This window comes from Haliotis cracherodii, unplaced genomic scaffold (genome assembly GCF_022045235.1).
Source record: "Haliotis cracherodii isolate W230 unplaced genomic scaffold, xgHalCrac1.p SCAF_5, whole genome shotgun sequence".
In the NCBI taxonomy this organism is placed as follows: Eukaryota; Metazoa; Mollusca; class Gastropoda; order Lepetellida; family Haliotidae; genus Haliotis; species Haliotis cracherodii.
The window spans coordinates 42,939,688-42,956,043 of NW_027266308.1; the positions used below are offsets into that span (position 1 = coordinate 42,939,688).

Consider the following 16,356-nt stretch of genomic DNA (forward strand, 5'->3'; position numbering starts at 1 on the left):
TAGCTTATTTACAACGTCTATAATGTTCTTAATTATAAAAACATATCTTGCTTATAAGGTTTTAACTATCTTATAAATGTATTCACTTGGTTTAATTCATACAAGCATTTCAGGTAATTTGGAGAGTATTTCAACAAGATGGCTGAAAACACGAGTACTGAGAATGCTGTGGAAGGTTCCTCAACCGTTTCTACTGGGAATGGGGATGGAAATCAAGTCCAAAATGGAACAGACCAGTCTGCCCAGGTTCAGCTATTTCTTCTGAGTCTAGATGTGGCTCATTTGTATGACTCATGATGAGAAATCGAAGTCGCGCGTTCGCTTTTCGCTGATTACTCATGATACCTGCCCCGGCTCTTGCAGAATTATGCTCATTATGCTTTCTGAATCATAAATCAGTTATAACCGATTTGTTTAATCAGAGGTTCTTCATAGGCTGAAGAGCAAATCTAAACACGTGTTCACTAATTCTTCTCGAATCAGAAAATGGGATTTCAATAATTTTTACTAGTCCTAGATTTTACCTAACCCCTCTCATCACAGATCTCGCATGCCTCTTCGATCCTTAGGTTTAGGGTAGGTTAACCCTAACTCGATCAAGCACCCCTCTACGAACATTAGGGTTAGGTATTCCTTTCCGATCAAACACACCTATCCCATCCTTAGGGTTAGGCACACCTTTACGATCCTTGGAGGGTTAGGTGTGAGGTAGGGTATGGATTAGCTATCCCTTTAAATGAATTAATCCAATGCATTTTGAGGAAACCATTTGATCAGTTTCGAAAATGGCTACCGTGCATGCTCATAAAGGTAAACAATTGGGTGCTAATGACTTGGTAAACAAGCACTCATTATTTGTGATAGCCCCATTGGTGTTGGTTAATTAGATTACCGTATTCGACTTAATAAGGGCACAAGGCGCTCTCAAAATTAGAAATAGGGAGCTCTTATTAGAATATTATTTTGGTGGAAAAAAACAGAGTTGAAAGATAAATTTCGAGGTTTATGCCGACGGCCTGATACAACGGATATATTTTTCCAGAATTTAATTGCAGATAATTAAGGGTGCATATAACACACGAGTGCGTATTATACACGAATGAATAGGTCTTGCGCACATTGATCAATTGGAAGGGGTGCTAATTGGGATTGTTCACTGGCCAATATATTAGCAAATATCGCTGTGGGCGCTTATTACGTTGAATACAGTATTTCATTATTGTTAGCTTCAAGCTGGCAACATGAGTTTGATCCTCACATGTCACCTCCACATGTTCATAACTGTATGAACGACACAATTTGACATTTATACTTTTTTCACAAGACAATTCTTGAAATGACTTAAAAACTGATGGACTATTTCCACATTCCTGGGGAAAGCCATTCTTCATCATTCATTTGTTCATAAATATCCTCGCTACAACCCATCCTAGAGAACAAAACAAAGAAATGCATGTCAAAACTATGGTAGCATCGACTCGATTCATGTGTAGACTGCCAAGTATCACTATCAGTCTACAGGAATCTATAAATTTACCTTAGTATCTATTTAACACATATTTAATCACCTTTCAATGATCAGCCAATTGATCAATGACGACTTACACTTGTAATCACCACAGGTTCATGAACAACTTCGAAAGTATCTTCCGTCACGTTTATCGTGTGGGTCATTTTGACGTCTCATAATTTATGTATTACATGCGTTGACACTGACTGATTTACTGATGTAGTTCTTAAGAGTGCAGCATTAAACAACAAACAAACAAATCTTAAGAGCCCTTTTTCATATAATGATGATATTATTTAGATCTATTTGTGAGGGCTAAACATTGTATGAACGCCATCACAAGCTCCGATGTTCATAGAGTTTGATCGTCACTCTATGAAGGTTCATACTCCAATGAAATCACACAAAGTGAAAGTCAATTCTTAATTGGCTACAATATCTTAAAATATTTTTGAGACATCTATGTGACCAATATCTTCTTGAATCATGTGGGGCACGGGTGGCCCAGTCGTCTAAGGCGCCACGATTCACTGTGCAGAGTTGCTTCTCTTGGGCACGCCAGAAACCTATGATTGTGGGTTTGAATCGTTCGCCCCGATTATGTTTCTAGGTTTGTCAGCACCATACCCGTGCTCGTGGGTTTCACCGAAGTAGTAAACGTCTGAGACATGCATCACTTCGGGCTTTCCTCCCACATTAAGCTGCCACGCCGTGATATAACTGGAATACTGTTAAAAGCGGCGTTAAACCCAACTCACTCACTCACTTGAATCATGTACCACCACATGCGTATACATATGTATTAAATTGAACGTGAATTTTGAATAAGGATTCCAGATCAAAACCAAAAACTGGTACAGGTTTTTGAAGGCATGATGGCGGACCCCACAAAACAGCTACCTGTTTTTATTCCTATCTGGACCTATTGATTGTTCCCTTTAGATGAAATAAACTAGAAGCCTTTTAGAATTCTTGTGAGAACAATCTGTACCATATGCACATGTCAAAGAGACTTTCAGATTGTTAGTCCAACAGGCCCAATTGAGCTACATCAGCACAGTCAAAGTTAGGGCAAATTTACCTCGTCATGCATAAAATGTTATCGAAAGGTCGGTGACAGACACTTAGTGAGGTAATGGGTAGCCATGGTGTCAGTCTACGGACACTGAAAAGTGGCCATGATGCCATTTATTACCACTCTTCCCACTCCATAATCTACAAGATCCCAAGGTTTTTGGAATGTTCGGTATATGGCGTGTACTGTAAACAGCCCAAACATGTATTTTGGCATCATTCCATCATGTCCAGCATGTTTTACTTTTGGTGTAAGTATTTGGACTAGCAAAAACTGATTTCGATATACCTTGAATGTTTTCAGTAGCCTAAGGCTTTGGACAAGTGGCTAAGGTCACAAACTGAATGCAAAAGTATAAAAGAAATTATCTAATTTGAAAATTTTAATCATGGTATCCATGGTGTCATGTTACTCAGCAGTTGTAACCAAATTATTAACGTCACTATATATAAGAGCAATACTGTTTCAACTTGCCTTAACTCTGCTTATTTTGTTTTAGCCTGCACAGCAGCCTGCCCCCAGACAAAACATGTGGTCCATACTGAAGACTCTGATTGTCCGCATGTTGTTCATCTATTTCATCGCCAGTCTCTTCAAACGTTCACCCCAGACAAACACGACTACTGATGGGACCGCTGGATCATCCATCATGCAGAAACCATCATCAAATGTGTATTCAAAAGACATGAGAATGGTTTGTGGTTTATGTATTTACAAAAAAGCTGGTTTTTAATGAGAAGGTAAATCGGTGATCTTTTCATATGATAAATTACATTCGAAAAAATTTAGAAATCTGACAAATATAGTTATTAAACTTATCCTATCTCACTATACGCATTTCTTCTTCGATCTTAACATATGTGGAGTTTCCAGCCTCTAAAAAAACAATTCACCCTAACACATCCATCACCATGGTCACCACCTAAACAAATGGGTCACACAATGTAATCCCCTGCATCGCTACTCACTGGAGACGTGTACTGTCAGTGTTGGAGAAGATAGTTTTTTGTTTGTTTTTCATAGTTTTCCAACCACATAGTAGTGATAATGTATTTCATCTGGGAATATGAGTAGGAAAGATCGCCCGGACTGCCTGGAGGCATACTTTTTCTACATCAGACCCTCAGGATTGATGCTGCGATTGCTGAGGCCGGTGTAGTTCTGACAAGAGGTGCTCTTTGTGTTATTATCTTCCGGATGATTCATTCAGTGTATATCTTCACAAGTGTCATTGACGTGAGGTGGATCACCGTTCAATGTCCAAGAAATGAAAGGACGCTATCAAGCACAAGTCATTATCTACCAAGAAGCCCAACCAACCAACTGTCCCCTCCTCCAATGACAGGAGAGTCAGTACTTTTGATTCAGGATAGGATCACGGCTATCTTGTACCTTGTCTCTCATCATGTGGGATCGGTCACAGCCTTATGACACAGAGGCGTTCTTTAAACTTGGCATGATGCTTTCAAATCTGTTTGTATCTCAGAGTCTCTTTGCGGACCGCATTCAGGATGTTGCGCAGGATGTTCAGTGGGATACCCTGCATCTACAGTGACAACATTTGGAGGATCAACAGGAGAAAGAGCATCAGCGCCAACACTTAGTTCCCGCCCAATGGGACCTCCGCGAAGTTCTCAGGGGACGATCAAGCTCTTTTCATGGCAGGGACATAGAATACTATAGAATGTTTCTACTCACTAATATTTTTCGTTCAGAAAATAGACAGCCTCAAGATTCAGTTCATTTTCAGCATGAAGCATTCAACGCTTTATACCTAGAAAACCCTCCGCATTTCCACATGACGTAATTTGCGCTTCTTCGTACAATCATTTGTCCCGGTGGTTTTATGATTAGTCTCGACTTACAGGACGTTCACCATCACGTTCCTATCCATTGGAATCACTGCCATTTCCTATGGTTTGTTTCCAAGGCTGCAACTACCAATGGAAGGTACTCCCAGGGGATAGTGTTCGATTCCTACATAGAAGATTACATTCACCCCAATGCAGATCCAAACATCCTATTACAACATCTCAAGTTCTCACAATGTCTTCTCCATCAGCTCGTCAACATAGGCAAGTCCGGGATGACTCCCACTCAACGACTTCTTGACATCCACCTTGGCAAGCTGTTCGTTCCTCCAGATTCAGCGTCCCCTGCCATTGGCACTCAGACATCCGCTTCTGCTACATCAGTGGGACCTGTGAAGATCTGGGGTAGAATAGGGCTTCAGCAACCCATGCTTACCGTAAAAGGCTACTGTGCATGTCATGAGAGGTGACTAACAGGATCAGATGGCCAGGCTCACAGACTTCATTGATGCATGTCATTGTATCCCAATTGTGTGGATCGAAGCTCATGATGTCAATCACTAGATTGTCTGGTCTAGACTTGATTATTTACAGACTGCTGTCATATAGCTGGAATATTGCAGAGAGTGTGGCGTTTAACAACAAACAAAAACGTCAATGGCAACAGATCCTTGGCCTTCTGAGTTTGGGGCAAGCCCTCACTTTGAGGGGTTAACTACCCTCCTGATGACCAGAAACCGATCTCACTGTTGCTTCCCCTGCGTCCACACCTTCAGTGGTGGCTGGTAACATCAAATGTTTGTGACAGATTCTCTATGCGGCCAGTCCTCCATGACCATGGGCGACTTCACATTAATAACTCCGAGTTCATGGAAGTCATCCTGGTGGTGTCCCATTGGTCAGAGCTTCTTCGAAATTCAAACCTCATGATCCAGTTGTACAATCTCTCGGACGTCTGGTACGTCAACAAGCTGGGTTGCACCAAGTCGATGTTGCTCTCAATTGACTTCTGATCAACTCCCTCAACATTCAGGTTTGAACGAGGCTCATTCCCTGGATCACCAATGACTCCCTTTCCTGACCCGACAGACCATCACCAACAGAATGGCGTCTCCTCCTGTCGATAATCTGGTTGATCTGCCAACTCCAATCCCAGAGGTAGTTCTGTTCGCAGCAAGGTTCAATGCTCAGCTCTCCTGGTTCATCTCTTCCATCCCTGATCCTCAAGCTTGGGACCACACACAATGCTCTGGCGATCTCTTGAGAAAGCCTCAACACTTACTGTATTTTCTTGAGTATAGTGCACACCTTTTCCCCCCCAAAACACGGCTGTTATAAAGGGTGCACATTATACACGACCTAATGAGTTTGGCTGTATTTTTCCCCCAACGCAAAGACATTACCGTGAGCACGTAATCACCGGAAATACCATGTCAACAAAGCCGCACTGGAGTACACAATAAAATCTTGTAATTACACTGTCTGGTTATACAAAAGTGTTCATTGTATATCTGGACTTATGTTTGTAACTTATTTCATTAATTATATTCAAAATTCCTTTTAATATTGTTTTAATTAATTTTGGCGAAATCGTGTGTGAAGCGATCGGAAGATTGCACAACTCACCGTTATTAACAGCAACAACGGTCAGATTACTGCTATATACTCAAGAAACATATTGTATGCCTTTCTCTCGACCAGTGTTCTACCCTCAGGTCCTTCAGAAAGGGTCTGCCACGGGTCTCCTCACACTGATTTTGGTCGCGCCCTTTTTGCCAACACGGAATTGGTTCACCACGTTGGTACAGTTCGTCCAAAGAAGGTTCCACCGTCTTCCACTACAAGATGACCTACTTCTGTAGCCTCACTCCCATGTGCTCCACCTGTCACTTGACACCCTACATCTTTGCGTTTGGTGCATCTACAGAGGTTCCTTCTATTCTCAGCGGGTAGCTAAGACCTTCACAGAGACTCACCATTCCTCTACGACCACAATTGGAAGGCATTTGAGGCTTATTGTCTTGCTTGTGACATCTTTATTTCCAACACTGCTTCTCCGCAACAGATCGCCAATCTATTTGCTACTACCACGGGATCGAAGATTCCTACAGTTGCTGAACTTCAGTCCCTCATTTGGCTCTATAAGTTGGCAGACCAATGATCCCGTTACTGGCCACCCACTTGGCATGTAAACATCATCATCTGTCGTTTGACTTCGGTCGAGTATGAGTATGTGACTGCTGCATGCGTTAGCGAGTTCCATGCTCTTGATGTAACTTATGTTTTGTAAACAGTCCAGTTCAAACAGAGAGAAGGATGGTTTTTCTGGGCCTTCGCTTGGATTTTGTCGCAAAAAAACCAGCATCCATGAAAACAAAGAACGGCTGTTTGTGGTCCTGTCACTGGCATCCATCATGAGCCCTGATGACCTTGAAGATAGCTCCTTATGTTTGGTTTGCGCGCTCCGAATCTACTTGGAAGCTGCGACACAACTTTGGCACTCTCAGAAGAGACACTTCATCCCACTTTCAACGTCAGGCTGAACTGAGGTCTCCCATACCACAATCTCCTTTTGGCTCCAGTCGCCCATACTATGGGCCTACACTTTTGATGGATTGCCGCCCCGATCACATCCAATCCTCACGAGACTCGAGACGTCGCCGCTGCCATGGCCTTGCACAGCAATTGCACCCTGTCCGCCTTTATTATGGAAGGGTGCATTTGGAACTCTGATACAGTCTTTGCTTCCCATTATCGCCGCATGTGGCTGCCTAGAGGTTAAAGTGATTGCTTGCATGCCAAAGACCCTTGTTCGATTCCCCACATGGGCTCAATGTGCGAAGCCCCTTTCTGGTGTCCCCCTGCCATGATATTGCTGGAATATTGAAAAAATGGATACTCACTCACTCTTTATCTCTGTGACATCTCTGTTACAAACGTCTAGGGCTTTCATCAATTCGGTCCCTTGGTCCTGGCACAGAAGCTGTTAAATGCACACCAGCACAGATAACCAATGCATGTACCTACTCCTGCTTTTATATACAGAATAAGTCTTGGAAATTTGCTTCTGTGTTTATTGTTTTTTTGTTATTCTGGTTCCCAGACTGAGTCCCCAATTGAAGGGTCGATTCACTCGTCTGTAGAGACTTAGGTCTTCAACATCAAAGTCACCACACAATTCCTCAAGCCTGTTGCTCTGACGGAAGAGGGGCAGGGGTAGTCATGTCGCTATGCACAGGATTACAGTTTGTGACCCATTTGTTTGGGTGGTTACCATGTTGATGCAGGGATGTCGTCGGGTGAATTGATTTCTGGAGGCTGGAAACTTTGTTCAAGTACATCTCCACATAGGATCGAAGAAGAAATGCATAGTGTGAGAAAGGATAAGTATATAAATATACAATTTATTTTGAAGATTTAAGATTTTGAAGTTTGCTAAACATCTTTGTACTTTGTATCTACCAATCTTCCTTATGCAGAAAAGTAATCAAAGTAATCTCTTGGAGATAATTGTAGATGTAGATTGTAGACCTTTTTTTTAATAAATGTAAAAGAAATATGGTCAAAGTTCTATCTACCATAAAACAAACACTTATTTTACCCATAGTTGAAGTTAAGCCGATATCAGACCACAGTACCAATGAAGACTCTTCTCTTCAATAAGGGCGGTCGAGTAGCCTAGTGGTTAAAGCATTCGCTCGTCATGCCGAAGACCCGGGTTCGATTCCCGACGTGGGTACAATGTGTGAAGCCCATTTCTGGTGTCCCCCGCTGTGATATTGCTGGAATATTGCTAAAAGCGGCGTAAAACCATACTCACTCACTCACTCTTACATTAAAGTTATATCGTCTTATATTATAGCTTGAGTAAGGTTTCTGAATGGAGCAGTAATTTGTAAAAGCCAATACCGTCTTTTCTTATGTATAATGTACTCTTGTTAGAATAAAATACAGCAGTATAGACATGGTTGCAAATGAATCTTTCAACAAGTTTTTACTCTTTGTTTCATGAAGTGGTATTTAAGTGTGAAATCAGTGTGTTGACTATGTTATATTTGTTTCAGGACATGTATGTATATGTGTCGGAGCAAGAACATTTCACAGACTTCAAGAATCCTGATGCATTGTTTTGGACAAAGCGGGCACTTGTGTATGGAGACTGGACCAGTGGACCGGATGGAGATGGGTCATATGTTCACAGTGATCAGATTAAAGCAACTCCGGTGTGTGCATATTGATCTGATGAAAATTGTAGATTAGCTGACTGATTGTAGAGGAAAAGTGTTTTATATCTTTAATCCTTCCAAGAGTAAAACGTAAGTTTCAGAAGAATGATCAAGTGATGTACATGAGATGTTTGTAGCGGTTAATCTGCATTTATTTTCTGGTCACAATCTGGGCACTGAAAATAATCATCATGCTTTATAGTGCAGTGTGCCTGTGTAGTTTAGAAATTTAAACAAGGGTCACATGTACAGGCTATTGGTATGGAAACTGATCATGCTTTATGGTGCAGTGTGCCTGTGTAGTTTAGAAATTTAAACAAGGGTCACATGTACAGGCTATTGGTATGGAAACTGATCATGCTTTATGGTGCAGTGTGCCTGTGTAGTTTAGAAATTTAAACAAGGGTCACATGTACAGGCTATTGGTATGGAAACTGATCATGCTTTATGGTGCAGTGTGCCTGTGTAGTTTAGAAATTTAAACAAGGGTCACATGTACAGGCTATTGGTATGGAAACTGATCATGCTTTATGGTGCAGTGTGCCTGTGTAGTTTAGAAATTTAAACAGGCTATTGGCATGATTGGTATGGAAACTGATCTGAAATTAATTTAGATGATTTTGCCATCATACATGTTTCTTGACAAGGATCAGACACCCATTAACAGGATTTCAGGTCGATTCCTTTTCAAGGACGTTGACTCATTGTCATCCAAAACGTCCTGAAGATATTTTTCAATTTTGGTAATGATGTTGAGGAATGTCCTCTATTCCAATGACGGACGCTCAACTTGGTCATATGGACTCGGCTCTTTGCCAACACCACTATCCAGGACTGTTTGGACGAAACCCTCCCGAAGCCTTACTGTTGAGGTACCACTGTCCATGTTGTGCCTACTGCCTTACAATGAAGAATATGAGGGAGTACAGGCCAAGGCGGATGTCCCTTTGGTATCCGGGCACAGACTATAATCTTTTTCAACTGTCTCTCAGTTTCAGTACTGTCTGTTTGTGAAAGGTAGGGAAGCTAAAGCACTGTGTAGTGTCTATGATATGCTTGGAAGAACACAATGAAAACACATAAGAACAAGGTTCATGTCAGTAATGGAAAATCGTTATGTTTTCAGACCATTCAAAGCAACGGATCAGTGTATCTACATGTCTACTTTGTGAAAGCTGGAAAGTTGCCCGACCCTGACGAGAAGGGGAAGTTCTCCAGGAAAACAACAGTGTACAGATCCAAACGTAGGCATATATATATATGTTTGCAAGATTCATATTAACACCAGCGTTTTCGATACCTGTTGTATACTACATAGGAAGCTGAGAATTATATTTGAGAGCACACTGATCCTTTATTCCATAAACAAATCATCCGCATAAAGTCATGATAATACTTCATAAGTCCTTAAGAGCTCCATTTAAAAAAAGAATCACATGTCCAGAAGCTGAAGATTACAACATCAACCTGAGGTACTTCTAGTTGAGTTAGTTTGGAGATTTTGAGATAAGTGTGATGTATTTCACTCAGTCCTGTATGTCTTAAAATATTCCTTGCAGTCAGTAACCTGCATTTGTATGTTTTGAACACATTCATGTTCAGGCTAAAAAAATAATAGTCTTGGTTCTCAGGCCCCGCCTGCTTCATTATAAAGTTTGCCGCACTTTTCATTTAAAAATCAACAACAAAACAATCCTTAAATATCCCAAGCCCAACAGGAGTCAAATACTGTATTCCAGTCATTTACTCATCAAGGAATTCATTTATGTAGGGAGGCCCTTATCCAGGTTCATTGTACACAACTGATTATATGGTTACATAACTGCTTATTTTGTGACATACTAGTTTGAACCCCCCTCCAAAAAAAAGACACAGCCCACCCACACTATATTTACAAAAGCCATTGCCTGAGAACTAATTCTTTTCTTTTTTAAGCCTTATACAAATTAATGATGTACAGATTTTTTATTTTTTTTCGATGTTTCACAGCCAATAATCTCTTTTTCTAGGCCTGAACAAATTCAAGAAGCGTTTTTTCCACAACACTGTTAATCTGCTCACAGGAGAGACAGATGTACATCCTGATCTTATCAAGGTTTGTGGCGGCACTGTGGTGTTTATGAATTGCAACTGATGGGGGATATGTCTTAATGGGTTTCTCAATACACACAGGTGCAATTATCGTGATGGTAACAGTTGTTTAGTCATTAATGGGAATTCAGGATAAAAGGATTTAGCAATCAGCTGAAGATATTTTTTATTGATTTTCTAGATTGCTAAATAGGGTGTATGATCTCTCATCATATATGTGGACAGTCTAATTGGATGGTGTAACTTCTATTATGACTGAACTCATATACCAGGTGTTGCTGGAGCATTATCATTATCCAGCATGCTCAGTCAAAGATGTTACCGGTACATCTTGAGGGGCAGTGGGGTAGCCTAATGGTTAAAGTGGTTGGTCATTACTCCAAAGCCCCGGGTTCAAATCCCAAAGTGGGGCAACGCGTGAACCTATTTGAAGTGGCGTAAAACCATACTCACTCATATTATGATAAAATGATCAGAAAAGATATGTCATGGTGATATAAATGGCTCTTTGCCCTCACCAAATTAACCATTTTGAAAATAATTACTGAGCTCTTAACCCATGCTTGTAATATAACCATTGTAAAGTCACATCGGAAGCCCTGGGTTCGATTCCACACATTTTGATTCCACACATTTTACGGTAAAATGTGTGAAGTCTATTTCTTGTGTCCCACACTGTGATATTGCTGAAATATCAGCATAACCATCCTCACTAACTCATTACTAGCCCGAACTTGGCTACTAGCATGATTTTCTGAAGATTTTGATGTTATTATTTGACTATTACTAGCTGAGTTGACTAGGCCAAACAGAAATTTACAACTCTGGTCTTTGGACTGAAAATCGCTGACAGTACATGAATGTTTGAATCAAAGTTAGGCTTTAATAATGACCATTGGAGTGACAGCACCACCTCATGGGTTCCCTTTAAGTGGTAAAGTTATTTCAATTTCATTTATGATGCCACTACTGTGTAACTGAATCAGTCACTCAGCATATTACTAATAGTACTCTTGGAACAAGACTTGTTGATTATTAACATGTAACAAATCTGATATGTTTTTTGTTTACTGACAGAGAGAGAACTCCTCCTCCTTTGAGGTCCTGTCCCACTGGCATCCCAACATGACCATCAACCTTCTGGATGACTACTCCCCTTGGATTGAAGGCCATGTGCCAGCTCCACTTGATGAATGTGAGTCTCAATAATCCTTTCAGGATTTCTTTTTAATCTGACCTATTGATTCTGTATTGGCTGAAAATAGGTCAATGAAAAACAGGTCATGCTGCATCCAAAAGGGTTTTAACTGCAACAGTTTCATTATTGTTCATAGCAGCCCTTCTACCATTTTTAGATAGGTTTCTTGACACTTAAAGTGGTACCTTTGGTGACACTAATCACGATAATGTTCTTGTGAGTTCTGCATCTATATCATCATGATTATGTGGAATCACCATCATATCCCCTTGTTGTTATCTCATGTTTCATCTGGCCCAGTCATCTAAGGCGCCGCGATTCGCTGTGCAGAGTTGCATCCCTTTGGCACTTCAAAAACCTATGGTTGTGGGTTCGAATTCCAGTTCACCCCAATTATGTTTCTAGGTTTGTCAGCACCAAACCCGTGGTCGTGGGTTTCGCTGAAGTGGTAAACGTCTGAGACCTGTATCACTTCTGGCTTTCCTCCCACATTAAGCTGACTTGCCATGATATGACCGGAATACTGTTAAAAACGGCATTAAACCCAACTCACTCACTCACTCACTCACTCACTCACTCACTCCCCTTGTTATCTCATGTTTCATCTTGATGTTTTAGATATTGACTTCATCCCTGGTACTGACAAGTACTTCCCAGTCTTGTATCTGAATGATTACTGGAACCTCAATAGTCACTACATGCCTGTCAATGACACAGTCACGTACGTTCCTTATCTCTTCATTACTCATACACCTTGCATGGTTTTATATTGTTCTTGGTGAGGTAGCCTAGTGGTTAGGGTGTTTGCTTGTCACACCGAAGATCTGGGTTCGATTCCCGACATGGGTATATTGTGTGAAACCCATTTCTGGTGTCCACCACTGTGGTGTCCCCCTGCTGGAATATTGCTATAAGTGGCATAAAACCATACTCATTCACTCACCCTGGCCCCAGCCTGATTGTTCCATTTAGTCATCTCCATAATTGGGATGCAATAAAAATCTCTAGGGGCAGTGGGTAGCCTAGTGGTTAAAGCGTTCACTCATCACGCCGAACCCATTTGAGACGGATTCAAATGGAATGACGCTTAAAATATATTTGGTCTTTTCCATAATTTGGATTCTGCATCTTACAGGCCTTTAGGGGTAGTGGGGTTGTGGCCTAGTGGTTAACGTGTTCTGTCATCATGCGGAACCCATTTGAGACGGATTCAAATGTTATGACACTTAAAATATATTTGGTCTTTTCCATAATTGGGATTCTGCATCGTATAATATAGTTATAGGCCTTTAGGGGTAGTGGCCTAGTAGTTAAAGTGTTCTGTCATCATGCAGAACCCATTTGAGACTGAATCAACTGTCATGAAACTGAAAAGGACAGTCTTAACAAGTTACTATCATGAGTGATAGAAAGTCTGTGCAAAGTTGGAGATGGTGTGATGTGACTAAGCTATGGTGGAGAACGGATCCTGGGAATTGATTTATAGCATGGAGATACGGCAGCAATATTGCTGATGCGATTTAATATTTTAACTCACACAAAATTATACTGGATGATTGTGATTGCTGCATAAACTGAATAATAGAATTAAAGATTCTTTCATATATGATGATTTTTAAGAATAGTGACAATTGATTTTATTGCGGGATCTGTCGTTCAATTGAGTGAAAGAAATAATAATCATAGAAAATAAAAGTCAAAAGTCTGTGAAAAGATATAAATTTTCTGTTTTAAATGTGGTAGGTTTGAATGTTGCTCTAGTTGAGTGTGTTCTATGCAGAGAGCTGAACTTGACCCTGACCTACAGCCCCATCTCGCTGTTCCGCTGGCAGATCTATGCAGCGCAGGGCATGCGCAACAAGTGGTACAGCTTCATGGGGAGCGACCTGATTGAGGAGAATGATGATGATCAGGATTCACTGAAGGTCAGAATATTGAATACTTTTTCATTTTGCTTCATATTTAGATAGATTTATGCCAATTCCGTGTAGTCTTCTCACACACCACAAAGTCGAGACAGCAAAGACACTGGGCAGGATGTGCAGCATTAGATCAAACAAAAAATTATTAAAATTTTGTTTGTTTGTTGCAATATTCCAGCTGCACGACAGTGGTATGCAAATAATCCAGTCCGGATCAGACAGTCCACTGATCGACATCATGAGCATCTATCTACGCAATTGGGATATGATGACATGCATCAACCAAGTCAGCAAGCCTGACCATCTGATTCCGTTAGTCGCCTCTTACGACAAGCAAAGTCACCTCTTACGAAAAACATAAGTTGCTGAAGACCTATTCTTTACGTAGGTCTTATTAAGCTTAATAAGAAAGTAATTGTGTTAGCTTATAAGGAATTGTTTGAAGCAACAAACGTTGTTCACATGATAGTTACACTACCTGGTTTGTCATGGAAATATTGTGCCCTTGTAATGTCTACAAACTGGAGCAAGACTTCCTTTGGTTTACAGACAGCTTTCTTGGAGACCAACCCCTACCTCCTTGCGATGACCATAGTGGTGTCACTTCTCCACAGTGTCTTTGAGTTCCTTGCCTTCAAAAACGGTAAGTTCAGGGGTTTTTGTAATCAAAGGGAAATAATCCATGTACTGTTTTGAGACCAAATTGGTGCCAATGACTGGGATATTTGTTGGAATATTGTTAAAAGTAGGCGCAAACTAAACTCACTCATCACAGCCATAGAAACTAACAGTTTTATTCCACTAGTCCTTTTAATGATAACAAATATCAAATCCCTTAAAAAGTGCAAATTTCTACTAGTCCTTATGATACCTTAACCATTGGGCAGACTGTAGAACTAGTGCCAATTTCCAACGCTGCATCCTAGATAAGCATTCCTGTCCTGATGTTCCAGATATTCAGTTCTGGAAGAGTCGCAAGTCTCTGGAGGGCTTGTCAGTGCGTTCCGTGTTCTTCAATGTGTTCCAATCCCTGATTGTGTTGCTGTATGTCATGGACAACGAGACCAACACTGTTGTCAGGATCAGTGTGTTCGTTGGACTGTGTATTGAGATTTGGAAGATCCACAAAGTTGTCAATGTCAAGGTATAAACATTATGCTTTCCTGGTTTCCAAGTATGGTTTTACATATTATATTTTATTTTGTGTCAATATAAACATGATAAAGTTCAGTAATTATTAATAATCAATGATGTTGTCCATCTGACACACATTTAGTTTATTCCATGATAATTCTGAGAGAAAAATTAGAGAATACGTCCCCAGTCATCTGTTCAGACAGACATTTCTGAGGGTCTGCTCAGGAGGGCAATCAGGAATCGTACTGTATGATTTACTCAAGGTATAAGTGGGGGCATGGGTGGCCCAGTCGTCTAAGGCGCCACGATTCGCTGTGCAAAGTTGCATCCCTTGGGCACGCCAGAAACCTATGATTGTGGGTTCGAATCCCAGTTCGCCCCGATTATGTTTCTAGGTTTGTCAGCACCATACCCGTGCTCGTGGGTTTCACCGAAGTGGTAAACGTCTTCAGACATGCATCACTTCGGGCTCTCCTCCGACATTAAGCTGACACGTCGCGATATAACTGGAATACTGTTAAAAGCAGCGTTAAACCCAACTCACTCAAGATATAAGTAACTGATAATCCAGGTTCAATGTCTTGAATTACCTTGTATTTGCAGTTTGACAGAGAGAATCTTCTGTTTGGGGTACTTCCTCGGTTGAGCCTGGGAGACAAATCCAGCTACACTGAATCTATGACAAAGAAGTATGATACTGTAAGTAGTCATCATGGTCATATCAAGTTGAATAGTCACAATTATTTGGGTGGTGCTGTGGCTGATAGTCGTAGACTCTGCGCTGTTCCCCTATTGTGTGCTGAGGCCTGATAGCCATAGACAATGTTTTGTTTCCATATTTAAGAAATAAATGATGCGTTTGAGTTGTTTATTTTACAATAAAACACTGCAGGGGTGCAGGTTTAATCTCCCTGCAGTGTTTTATTGTATGATAAACAACTGCTACTCGTCGTTTATTTCTTACATGAGATATCAACATTATGTACAGCCTTTTTAAGGATGACGATAAACTGTACAAGCTTTTTAAACATTTACCCGTATTTAAATAATCATGACTCCCTCAAAGAATCCGACCTCGGCAATGTCAGACAAGTCCAATTGATGCACAGCTTGGTATTTCCCGCATATTCTCACAATCCTCATGTCGCTTACCTGTACCTTTTCTCACAATACTGATTGTCAAATCTCTCCCGCTTTGGGATGCGAACATTCAGTCATCGTGTTTATCTGCATTGCCCGGCTATATCTATGGGGAACATCTCACTAGCAGACACTCCCCTCTCAAAAATAACATTGTCATATATATGTTATCAAGTTGCAAGCGCATGTTCAAATCTCCAGAAATGACGTCATGATAGAACAATGTTTTATAGTGAAATAAACCAC

At 40.8% G+C, this 16,356-nt stretch overlaps 1 protein-coding gene across 1 annotated transcript in view; it reads left to right on the forward strand.

Annotated features, from left to right (window-relative positions):
* The first annotated feature begins 113 nt into the window (after positions 1 to 113).
* Positions 114 to 16,356, forward strand: part of LOC139442069 (putative lipid scramblase CLPTM1) — a 28,547-nt gene continuing 12,304 nt past the window's right edge. Inside the window, exons 1-11 of the mRNA XM_071222851.1 lie at positions 114 to 246; positions 3,085 to 3,279; positions 8,461 to 8,619; positions 9,749 to 9,866; positions 10,632 to 10,717; positions 11,791 to 11,908; positions 12,530 to 12,632; positions 13,692 to 13,836; positions 14,383 to 14,476; positions 14,787 to 14,977; positions 15,574 to 15,669. Of these exons, the coding sequence (XP_071078952.1) occupies positions 139 to 246; positions 3,085 to 3,279; positions 8,461 to 8,619; positions 9,749 to 9,866; positions 10,632 to 10,717; positions 11,791 to 11,908; positions 12,530 to 12,632; positions 13,692 to 13,836; positions 14,383 to 14,476; positions 14,787 to 14,977; positions 15,574 to 15,669 (1,413 nt within the window). The 5' untranslated portion in view covers positions 114 to 138. The remainder of the gene's footprint in view (positions 247 to 3,084; positions 3,280 to 8,460; positions 8,620 to 9,748; positions 9,867 to 10,631; positions 10,718 to 11,790; positions 11,909 to 12,529; positions 12,633 to 13,691; positions 13,837 to 14,382; positions 14,477 to 14,786; positions 14,978 to 15,573; positions 15,670 to 16,356) is intronic.